The sequence below is a fragment of the Helianthus annuus genome, chromosome 9, assembly GCF_002127325.2.
Source record: "Helianthus annuus cultivar XRQ/B chromosome 9, HanXRQr2.0-SUNRISE, whole genome shotgun sequence".
NCBI classification, from domain to species: domain Eukaryota; kingdom Viridiplantae; phylum Streptophyta; class Magnoliopsida; order Asterales; family Asteraceae; genus Helianthus; species Helianthus annuus.
In genome coordinates, this window is record NC_035441.2 from 118,981,835 (window position 1) to 118,993,809 (window position 11,975).

An 11,975-nucleotide genomic window follows, 5' to 3' on the forward strand; every position below is an offset into this window, starting at 1 on the left:
TTTCTAAGAATTCATCTACCATGTTCGAGTTTGAAAAAATGTGCCTTCTATAATGTTTTTTTTATTGTTTACTAAAATCAAATGAGTATCAGATTCTAAAAATGTATGAAAATGGATTCTAAACTTCCTATAACAAACACCACTAAATATGTACACAAATTTTAAATTATATGGTTTTAAAGACAAAAAAAATATCGATATTTATAATTTATGACAAGCAAGTGAGTACAAGCCTATGAGAATCTATAGATTGTCGCTTGTACGAAAAATTAACCCAAAATTTTAAAAAATTATTCTGCCCATCAAATTCCTCAATATTTAATATTTAATAATGAATAAAATAATACGACTCGCCGAGTTTTTGTCAGAACGATTCGCGATTTCTCTTCCTTATCTTTGCCGATCAAGAACGCAACGCAATCCCCACATAAAGCCTACAACTTTACTCTCTCTCTCTCTCTCTCTCTCTAACTTCTGCTGGGTGTTTTTCTTTCAGTACCAATACACATTTGTTTCAATTTGTCGGATTTGTTGTAGTGGAATTGAAAATTGAGCATGTGGGGTTTCGATTCTTGTTCCTAATAAAGTTAATCCAAGATTAACTTTTGACGATTGGATCTTTACGATGTGGGTTTAACTTCAAGATGTGGGTTTGAAAGTTTGCGTGCAAGGTGTTTGTGAAAAGTCCTCAGTGAGTGTTTGAGGATAAAGAGTGGAAAAAGATGGGATCCGGAAATGGGTTTTACTCTACTGGGGAGTTTAGTTTGGAAGCAAAGTGGTTGATTGATCCGAAGCATCTTCTTGTTGGTCCAAAGATTGGAGAGGGTGCACATGCTAAAGTGTATGAGGGCAAGTAAGTCAGGTTTATCATGATTTGTTGTTGATTAAAATGTTAAATGTCATGTTTTGTTTGGTGATTTTGTGATGATTGGAAGATGGGATCTCATTGGTTTGTGATATTTTGTAGCATAAGTTGTTTAAAATGTTGGATTTTGCTGTAATTTGTGGGGTTTTTAAGTCTTAAATTGGTTGATCACATTGTTAGAATGTTATTTGAAAGTGTTTTTTGTAATTTGAAGATTCGGGTTGGACAAAATTTCACATTCGAAATCGCCATCTTGAATTCTCAATTTTGGTTAATTTGATCCAATGATGTTTTTTTTCCTTCATTCAAGCTGATTTGGTTGTCTTTCATGATTGTGTGTGTGTGTGTGTGTGTTTACAGATATAAAAGCCAGAATGTTGCAATTAAAATTATAAACAAAGGCGATACGCCAGAAGAAATTGCTAAGATTGAAGGAAGTTTTGGGCGAGAGATTGCAATGTTATCTAAAGTTCAACACAAGAATTTAGTAAAGGTAGTGTTTTGATATTAAAGATGTAGCATTTTGATCTTGAATGAATATCAAATTTTGATATTTTTTTTATATTCTATTTTTCTCTGTGATCACAGTTCATCGGAGCGTGCAAAGCACCAATCATGGTTATAGTGACTGAGCTTCTTACTGGCGGGACACTAAGGAAATACCTGGTTAATATGCGGCCTAGGGGTTTGGATAGGCACGTTGCTATTGGGTTTGCACTTGATATTGCTCGTGCAATGGAATGCTTACACTCACACGGGATCATTCACCGTGATTTAAAACCTGGTAAATCACTTTATTCCTTCTTTTAAAAATGGATTCTTCGCCAATTTGTTACTCTTGTTCATTCAATATGTAAACATAGATAAGGGCTTATGAATTAGATCATTTAAAGAAACTGGAGCATAGATGTCACTAGCGATCGCTACAGTTGCTATAGCGAATAGCGTGGCGTATAGGTCCATGCTCGCTATATGGTCTGTAGCGATAGATAGCGGCCTTTAATTTTTTTTATTTGTTTTTTTTAATATGAATAGCAATCAAATATAGCAAGAAAATAGCTGGATTTTAGGTTTTTGTTAAATATACATGTAAAATAGCGTATATACCAGGGTATTTTGATATAATATACGTATAAAAAATTTATTATTTTTTTCTAGCGCCCGCTATTTATCACTATTCGCTAATCGCTATGTAGCCTATAGGTACCTTATCGCTATTTGTCGTTATTCGCCATTGGTTCAAACATGTTCTTTGATTGCGCACAGTTGAGTTGACCATTAATGCCCCCATTAATCAATAACTAAATACGCATCAATATGTATTTTGTTTCAGAAAACTTGCTGCTGACCGCAGATCACAAATCTGTGAAACTTGCTGACTTTGGTTTAGCAAGAGAAGAATCATTAACAGAGATGATGACTGCAGAAACCGGAACTTACCGCTGGATGGCTCCCGAGGTTTTCTATTTTCAACAGAAATGATTTACGGCTTTTCTTTTCTGCTTCTCATTATCTGACGTTCATGTACCTGCTTTTTTTTGTCCGTACGTGTGTAGCTTTACAGTACAGTAACACTGAGGCAGGGAGAGAAGAAGCATTATAACCACAAGGTAGACGCTTATAGCTTTGCAATCGTCTTGTGGGAGCTTATACACAATAAGATGCCGTTCGAGGGCATGTCGAATCTTCAAGCAGCCTATGCAGCAGCTTTTAAGGTATGTACATTCATATATATTCTCTACAGTTTTTTATCAAATGAATCTCACATGTAGATCGTTGTATATTGTGCTGGTATGATAAACTTGCATCACTAGCGTGTTCGCTTTTGTTTTTGCAGAATGTGAGACCGAGTGCCGATGACCTCCCTAAAGATTTAGCACTAATTGTGACATCTTGTTGGAAGGAAGATCCGAATGCTCGGCCAAATTTCAGTCAAATAATACAAATGCTTCTCCATTATCTATCCGCTGTCAACCCACCGCCATCTGAATCTGCTGCCGCCATCCCACCTCGGATGTTCAACGGCTTTCTACCAGATTCTCCTGGTACAAGCACCTTAATCTCAAAACAGAATGAAACACCGAAAACACCCCTGCAAAACAGCCCCCGCGGGGGTACGTTCTCATGCTTTTACCAGTGTTGTTGGTGATGACAGACAGAAGATGGATACGGAAGGGATACATAGGGAATACGGTTAAATAGGATGATGATCGGGTTATGGGCATTAGATGATATGTATAAGGTGTAAATTGCTATGAACTGACTTAGGTGATGACATAGGTTGGTGTGATGATAGTTGTGATTGTAAAATATAAGAACCGTTCGGTTCCGAAGGCCCTTCAACCCACACACAACTCAATAAAAGATCTTTGTTTTTTTTTACGTTTGTTACGAACTCTATTTATTGATATGATACTTTGAAGGGTCAACATTACTATTATAATCAGTAAGTTATATCACAGTCTACATGTAAGAATGTTTATATTGAGTGGCGAATGCAAGTGCTTAGGGTTTTTAAATGGTATTTTGGTATGGGAAAGATAAAGTTCACAGATATATGAATCTAATGATATGATACAAATATATGAATATGATTCTTGTGTTATTGAATATGTAAAAATAAAGAGTTTATTATTGTTTTCGTCCCTGTGGTTTGTCAAAAATCACTATTTCAGTCCATTAGTTTAAAAATTGTGATTTCAATCCCTGTAGTTTCATTTTCGTAACCATTTCAGTCCAACTCCGTTAACCCCATCCATTTATTCTGTTAAGTACACGTGAATTGACCATAATGCCCTTATTAATAAAAAAACAAAAAGATATCTAAATGAGTTCATTACTGTTTTCGTCCCTGTGGTTTGTCAAAAGTCACTATTTCAGTCCCTGTGGTTTCACTTTCGTAACCATTTCAGTCCAGTCTCCTAACACCGTCTATTTTACCGTTAAGTTTTTAATGAAATACTTAAATTACCCTTGTGTTAATTAAATATGGACTTATATGATTTTATTGTTGTATGACATGTGGACTTAAATTGAATTGTAGGGTTCGACCCACCATGGCTTCAGTAGAAGTAGAAGTCTGGCACTATTTTTACATATATTGTTCCAAAATTTTAATTTTGGATTTTAGAATGAGAAAATGTCTAGGTAAGCATTATTTTTCAAAGTTATTATGTTAATTGATGCTGCTAGGAAGATATTAATTGGGGTGGGGTAATGGGTCGCCGGGCATTAAGAGGGTGGGTTGTGATGCCGGAGACTGGACTGAAATGGTTACGAAAGTGAAACCACATGGACTAAAATCGCAATTTTTAAACTAATGGACTGAAATAGTGATTTTTGACAAACCATATGGACGAAAACAGTAATTAACTCATTTAGATATCTTTTTGTTTTTTATTAATAAGGGCATTATGGTCAATTCACATGTACTTAACAGAATAAATGGATGGGGTTAACGGAGGTGAACATAAATGGTTACGAAAGTGAAACCACAGGGACTGAAATCGCAATTTTTAAACTAATGGACTGAAATAGTGATTTTTGACAAACCACAGAGACAAAACAGTAATTAACTCAAAAAAAAAAGTTGGGCTCTTACGAGGAAGAGACACTTGTGGGGAGTCTCCACAAATTAATTATTGTATGGTAACCAACTGATCACTATTTTTTTAAAAACTCTGCAGAGGCAATAAAATCCTAATAATGGACATTTTGAAAAGTACCAATAAGAAAAAACCACATAAGCTAAACCGGAAAAAAATCTCTGATCTATTAGGCACAAAAAATCTTGAAAAGTACAACATGTCCACAAAAACATTTAACTAAAACAATACACGTGTAAATAACCGGGTAAATCTTAGGCGGCACGCTTCTATGAGTCAGCTCTTTTCTGAACCAGCTAATTTTTGCCGGCTCAGAAACGTGTCAACTAGAATTAGGCGACTCTTTACACGTATTATGCTATTACTCATCTCCACATGGATAATGCCTTTTGTTGCAACATGAATCCGCAGTAGTGCTTAGAGGGTACCTCAACTAGTTCGACACCTGCTGGTTCAACATTTTGGGACATGAACTAAGATAAAGTTTTGTAAGCCTCATTGTGAGGTTGAACACCCATCATCAAGCTCCAACGTAAGATCGGGTATGGTTTTTAGAGTGTATTTGTGAAACTAGATTGATTTGTATCTTAACCTCTTACTTTATCACTAGTTAGTTCAGAAATGCTTTAGTCCTTTCTTTTGTATGTCATCAAGTCCCATTATATAGTATAACTTGTTTTATATTTGTTGTGTTAGACGTCTTTAGCTCTTTCAAGAGGCACACCCTCTTGATCATCTAGAAATATATCCAAGAGTTTATTTACAACAGGAATATCTTTTATTTTTCTCACTTTATTAGAAGCAATGGATCTAGAAGAAAAGTTGAGGGATAGTGCGGACTAAAAAAAATTGTTCAGAGGTAGCCAATACATAAAACGAAAAAGAAAAAAAATTACAATAAAAATGTAATTCGCCAAGAAAATTGAGGGCTAGCGCGGGCAACCCTCAGGGTATTTTAGATCCACCCCTGCAATCAAGTATATTTTACTAGTTTGCTAATACAATATAGAAGATGTGAAGTTCTTACAAAAATTGGTAGACACAATAGATCGACTTGCTCCGGGTTGGTATTCATGGTACGCCCATGGATCGACTATAAAGCTTCTTGACAAGTTTTAGAAATTAACATAACATTCAAATGAGTCAAATCACCTACAACTATACAACATCAAGGCGAAGTAGATATGATATAAAATATAACCACTCGTACATATAATTTTTCATAAAGTAAAATAATTTTTTTAAACTATACATAAGATTTCGTAAGCATATTACATTTTTATAAGTTGGTTTTATAAGATTTATATGTTAAAAACAAGTTTATGAGATCTTCCCCAACACGAATATTTAAAAAAAAAAAATCTCGTAAAAAATAAGTGACAACACAAATATGCAAGTGATCAACGAAAGAAGAAAATGGACGAAGCTAGAAACACTATGTAAGCAAAGATGCTTGACGTATTAAGCATTTCTCTCTCCGTTGACCCCACTTTATTTCATATAATTTTTACACTTAAACGAAAGTTCAAATCGTTTTGGACTGCTTACGGTGGATTAATTTTTAAGAGAAAAAGTTAATCAGATGATCCATGGACAATGCACGGCTCTACCATGTGTTATCGACTGTCGCAATCCCCCCCCCCCCCTCCCACACACACAAACACAAACTTTGCAAATTAACTACCAAATCACTTGACCTTGCCATATTTAGCTTGATCATGCAATGTTTATTTGGAATTCGATATGTTTCATAAAACACAAAAAGAAATTGTGACCTTATGACCAATTTCATCATCAAGATAACCAACTCAACTCTAGCTATTCAACTTCAACTATTACAATTCACTTGGTCATGATTTAACACCTAAGCTTCAAAGATGTTCAATTATTACATGTCCAACCCGAAACAATCGTTAGAAGCCATCAAAATGAGTTGGATTACTTTCTAAATACCAATCGTATAAACACTTGTATAAGAAACTGAACGAACAATAAACCCCTTTAGATTCTAACAATCGGTAGAAACTACAAACAACTATTACAGAAACAAATCCTAAGTTTAAACTGCACTCGTTGAACTAACGATCATCTCAACTTCATTAGTCTCCCCCAACATGAAAATTGAAAATACATACAGCATGGGGTGGAGATCCAGTCACCATTCAATTCCATAACTAAAAGAAAATGTTTCCACATGCATAATCTACATATAGCTTTTAGGTATTTCTTCTTCCAACTCCTTGAATTCCCATGCATCATCAACCGAGTAGTCCCCTGCAACATAAGTTGTTACATTTGTGTTAACTTTTCTAATAAGCAAGTGATATTGTGCATGTCACAAAGGGTTCGGGTCAAAACAGGTTGGGCTAGCCAAGCGCCAACACTATTTTATCTCTTTAGTTGCAAGTATTTCATGAACTGAACATTAATAAAAACAAATTAAGACGTTATATTTTTAGGCAAAAGATCAAATACAAATAATCTTAACATACTAAACATACAAATTGAAGGAAAATTCAAAAAGACAAGGTGGCATTTTTGTAATTACCACCAACTATCAAAGTTACCATACAAATGTGAACTCAACCAAAAATACCTAAAAAACACAAAAAAAAAAAAATTAACATTTTTTTATTAAAAAATCGCTACATTTCGTTAGCAAAAAAAAAAAAAACTTTTTGCTGCTACTAAAAGTAGCGATTTTTTAATAAAAAATGTTAAAAAAATAAAATAAAATAATTTGTGTGTTTTTTTATATTTTTTTAGGTTTTTTGGGGGTTTAGTTTTTAGCATTTTAGCTTGGGGTGGAGGGGTGTTAGGTTTTCGGGGGGTGGGGGGGTTTAGGTTTTTTTTTTTTTTTTTTTTTTTTTTTTTTTTTTTTTGGGGGGGGGGGGGGAAGGAGGGGTTAGGTTTTGTTTTAGGTATATTTGTAGAGTAACTTTGATAGTTATTGATAATTACAAAAATGCCACCTTGTCTTTTTGAGTTTTCCTTCAATTTGTATGTTTAGTATGTTAAGATTATTTGTACAAGAACTTTACCCTATATTTTTATCAAAAAAATACAACCCAAACTGACCCGTGTCAACTCCAATGCATATATATAAAGCATTAGGGATCAACGACTTACCAATGGAATCTCGTCGTAAAGCAGTCATATGAGCACAACTGCAAGAAGATAACATAATCGACTTATCTTAATAACTTCAACCATATGGAGTAGAAATGCGTGTTATAAGTATGATTACTGGAGTACCTGTTAAGAGCCTTGGCAAAATCTGCACATAAGGATCGGATGTATGTCCCTTTTGAGCATGTCACCCTGAAAATCACATTTTGTCTGCAACCACATTAAGATAGAAGGGGATCACTATCTTGTTAGTAACTACTCATATCATATGGTAATGCTTCAGTTAAACAAACTATAGTGGGTGTTTGGATGTGCATCTAGAGTGTGTCACAGTAATCACTAGGGGTGTGAAGTCCTTACACGACACGACACGAACCTAATACGAAAATTGCGGGTTTGGATTTGGGTTTAGTTTAAACCAAGTTTAGACAGTTTCGGGACGAACCCACAAACACATTTAGCTAAATGTGTTGTGTTATGATCAACCTGTCGGGTTCATGGGCTGACACGTTTAATTTTATACTTGTTTTTCTAGATATCATATCCTAAATTGGTTGGGTATTTTATGACAAAAAATTTAAAAGAAAAAAAAAATTGAGCATCGAGTTTTATAGTTTAAATGTAATTATTTTATGGGCTATTGGATTTTATCACCCCAAACTATTGGCTATTGGCCGCTGCCACCCCCAACTATCACTTTGACGCCAGCCCACCCCAACTTAACACTTAGTGTGTTCTGTCACCATGTCGTTAACTGATCACTAACTTTTGATCATGTTACTGTACTTCTGGGGGTGTCCTAAGAACCCTTAAACCTTCCTAAGGGTGGAGGGTATAACCCTCGGGGACTTGTGCGGTGACTTGAGTCACCGATTCGGTGACTATACCCTCGGTTTGGGGGAAATCGGTGAGGAGGAGAGAGGTTGCCATTTTCGGTGAGTGTTCACTGATGTGTTTGAGAGGAGAGGAGAGAGGAGAGACCAATCAAGTTTTTTTTTTTTTTTTTTTAATTGAGGGGTGTTTGACTATACCTAGTGATTGAGTGTAAAATGGGGAGTAGAATGGGGAGTTGACATGGCATAATATTATTGGGTAGGATTTCACTCAAACACCCTAAGTTGTTTGACTATACCCTCCACCCTAAGATCCTTATGACACCCCCAAAAGTATAGTAATAGGATCAAAAGTTAGTGATCAGTTAACGACGTGGTGACATAACATACTAAGTGTTAAGTTGGGGGTGACGGGCGTCAAAGTGATAGTTGGGGGTGGCAGCGGCCAATAGCTAATAACGGGGGTGATAAAATCCAATAACCCTTATTTTATATACATTTGTATGTTTGTGGTAAGTTTGTAATTATTGAGTATTAGCATTATAATATAATAGAACTTCAAGTTAAATGGGTCGTGTTCGTGTCAACCCACCAAAACTCGTGTCATGTGTCTGACACAACTTTCAGGTTCGTGTCAAACTTTCGGGTTTGTATTGGGTTCAACCCGCCAACCCACAAACACAACCCATTTAGCACCCCTAGACTAATAATCACTTGGAAACAAACACCCCCTGATATTGATTTATCTAATTTTGATTTCTCAAGCCATGTGAAAGAATACTGGATATGGAGCTAACCTGTCTTCAAGACTTCGCTCAACGTGAAACTCAAATATTGATATCCGTCTTGGTGAAAGTTCAATATTTTCTCCTCTCCTTGCTTTCTCATACAGCCTTTCACCTCCAACCTATTATCAAGATTGAACATCAATTACTGGTGTAAGCATATTAAGATGGGCTGAAATGAAATTAACAAGAATTACATGTTCGAGTTAAATGCCATTTTAGTCCCTGTGGTTTGGGTCATTTTGCCAGTTTAGTCCAAAGGTTTGAAGCGTTGCCATTTTAATCCAAATAGTTTCAAGCGTTGCCATTTTAGTCCACTAGGTTAACTCCGTCCATTTTTTATGTTAGCTAGAAGGGTAATTCGATCATTTTATATGGTCGAATTGCTCTTCTAGTTAACAGAATTACATTTAAAATGACCGAAATGCCCTTCTAGTTAACAAAATAAAGGGATGGAGTTAACCCAGTGGACCAAAATGGCAACGTTTAAAACTATTTGGACTAAAATGGCAACGTTTCAAACCTCTGGACTAAACTGGCAAAATGGCCCAAATCACAGGGACTAAAATGGCATTTAACTCTACATGTTCAATATGCAATGTTTCAATAAACATGGAAGTAAGACTTACTTTAATGGCGGAGAACATTGGAGGTACTTGCCATATTTCCCCAGTTAATGATGCAGCAGTTTTCTTTATGTCATCATCCTTAATGTGCTCCCATGGCTCTCGTTGTATTACCGGTGAATCAGCATCGAGCGTTGACGTAGCTTCCCCTAACCGAAGGACCCCGCTATAACCTTTAACCATACCCTGAAATCTGCACAACAAATCATAAAAAGTCCCCTTGATGTGTGTTTTAAAACTTATTATCTAATTACTGAGTTTCGCTTAAAGCGTTAAGTTATTAAGATATAGCACTAAGTCGTACTTATCAACCATCTTTGTTGCTTTGCCAATACATACAATAAGCAATCCAGTTGCCATAGGATCAAGAGTCCCTGCATGCCCAACCTGTTACAAGCAACATACTCCACGATAAAACCAAACGTAATATCGGTTTTTGAAAAGCGTGAGGCGCTCCGAATCGTTTAAGACCTGAAAAGGCAAAACAGTAAAATCATACCTTCTTTACATTGACCAGGCGGCGCAACTTCCCACAAACCGTAAATGAGGTCCATCCTGTAAAACAATATAAAAGCAGCATCTTTAACAAAATGTTTCAATTCGCAAAACATAATATATAACACAAGTCCTGTCAAAAAGTTGTTTCGAAATCATCAAATAACTAACCTTTAGGTTTGTTAACCAAAAGAACAGCTCCAGTAGGCCCATCCCATTTCGGAGGAAGCCCCGAACTCCTACCCGAAACAAACGGCACCGTCTCATCAACCTCGTTCGGCACTTTCTTCAAACACTTAAAAAACTCCTCAACTTTCTTCTCAGTAACATCCATTTTCACATCTTCAGCCTCCTCAAAAAACACCAACCCCTTCTCATCCTTCTTCTCAACAACACCTTCATCCTCAACCACCTTCTTCTTCTTCTTCTTAATCCCCTCCGCACCTGAACCCGAACCCGCATTGGCATTGGATTGACCTGGTTCAAGAAAGGCCTTATCAAAACACTGATCAGGAAAAAACTTCTTCTCCAACTGATAGACCATCTTATAATGTTTATCTTTTTCCCAAGGGTATGCAAAAGCATCATAGAAATACAACTCTTCCTCTCTTTTATGCAAAGTTTTAAGCTTTACAACTTCTTGATTTAACTTAACATACTTATTATTCTCATGCTTACCATCATCATCCTCTGAATCTGAACCGTACATTCTCTTCTGCCTCTTGTTGTAATACTTCCTCTTTGACTTGTCCATCTCATTGTTTGACAATATGGGTTGACTTTGATCTTGACTTGGTGAGGTTAATTTCATATCGACCCAGTCGTCGAAGTTTAATTGGGGGTCTTTTGGGGTGGAGTTTGGGGGTGGTGGACGGCGGCGGTGGGGGTGGGGTGGTGGGTCAGATGGGCGGGAGATTATTAGTTCGTATTGAAGGGGGAAAGGGGTTTTGGTGGTGGAATAAGAGTGTAAAGATTGGGGTGTGAAGGGGTTGCAGGGTCGGGGGAGGAAGGAGAAGATGGGTGTGGGTCTGGGACGGGGGAGGAAGGAGATGATGGATGATGCGCGGGTTATGCAATTGAGTTTCGCCATTGTTGTGTGGATTGGTTGCAGGCAGGGGTGGAGGGGGAGTTTGAACAGGATGGAGACTGCAGACAAGGTACTAGGTTAGCATCGAAACGTAAAGTAACTCGAACTTATATCGTCTAATGAAAACGGCTCAAACTATCTACACAGAAAGTGTGTAGATAGCCAACCCAAAAAGGTGATTTTTGTCCCATGTGCATACCCTGCAGTGTTGAGTTGTGGCCAAAGCGCAGCGTTTTGGTCCGGTCAACCAGACAAAGACTGACGGGTGTCTGACGGGTCTGTTGACCGGACCAAAACGCCGAGCTTTGGCACGTTTTGGTCCTGTCAACCAGACCGGGTGTCAGTTTTTTGTCTGGTTGACAGGACCAAAACGCGGCATTTTGGTCCGGTCAACAGACCCATCAGACACTCGTCAGTCTTTGTCTGGTTGACCGGACCAAAACGTCGCGCTTTGGTCACAGCTCGACACGGCAGGGCGTGCATATAGGACAAAAAACACCTTTTGGTGTGCGAATAGGTAAATGGGTGTGCAAATAGGTACACCCTATTT

The 11,975-nt window shown here is 37.0% G+C and overlaps 2 protein-coding genes across 3 annotated transcripts; one reads left to right on the forward strand and one right to left on the reverse strand.

The window, feature by feature from the left end:
- Nucleotides 1-350: 350 nt before the first annotated feature.
- Nucleotides 351-3,247, forward strand: LOC110878349 (serine/threonine-protein kinase STY13). The gene is made up of 6 exons (XM_022126647.2): nucleotides 351-853; nucleotides 1,226-1,358; nucleotides 1,454-1,649; nucleotides 2,199-2,323; nucleotides 2,422-2,580; nucleotides 2,703-3,247. The coding sequence occupies exons 1-6, from the start codon at nucleotides 723-725 to the stop codon at nucleotides 3,012-3,014; spliced, it is 1,056 nt and encodes a 351-aa protein (XP_021982339.1). The 5' UTR covers nucleotides 351-722; the 3' UTR covers nucleotides 3,015-3,247.
- A 3,141-nt stretch (nucleotides 3,248-6,388) lies between these two features.
- LOC110878350 (tRNA pseudouridine synthase B) lies at nucleotides 6,389-11,503 on the reverse strand. Of its 2 annotated transcripts, XM_022126649.2 has the most exons (9): nucleotides 11,017-11,432; nucleotides 10,510-10,815; nucleotides 10,343-10,398; nucleotides 10,148-10,230; nucleotides 9,847-10,036; nucleotides 9,230-9,339; nucleotides 7,726-7,809; nucleotides 7,600-7,637; nucleotides 6,417-6,744 (listed from the first exon to the last, which is right to left on the reverse strand). In XM_022126649.2, exons 1-9 carry the CDS (start codon nucleotides 11,426-11,428, stop codon nucleotides 6,674-6,676), a joined length of 1,350 nt encoding a protein of 449 aa, XP_021982341.1. In that variant the 5' UTR covers nucleotides 11,429-11,432; the 3' UTR covers nucleotides 6,417-6,673. The 2 variants fall into 2 exon arrangements, with proteins under 2 accessions (XP_021982340.1, XP_021982341.1); XM_022126648.2 differs by having other exon boundaries at nucleotides 6,389-6,744; nucleotides 10,510-11,503.
- Nucleotides 11,504-11,975: the final 472 nt, after the last annotated feature.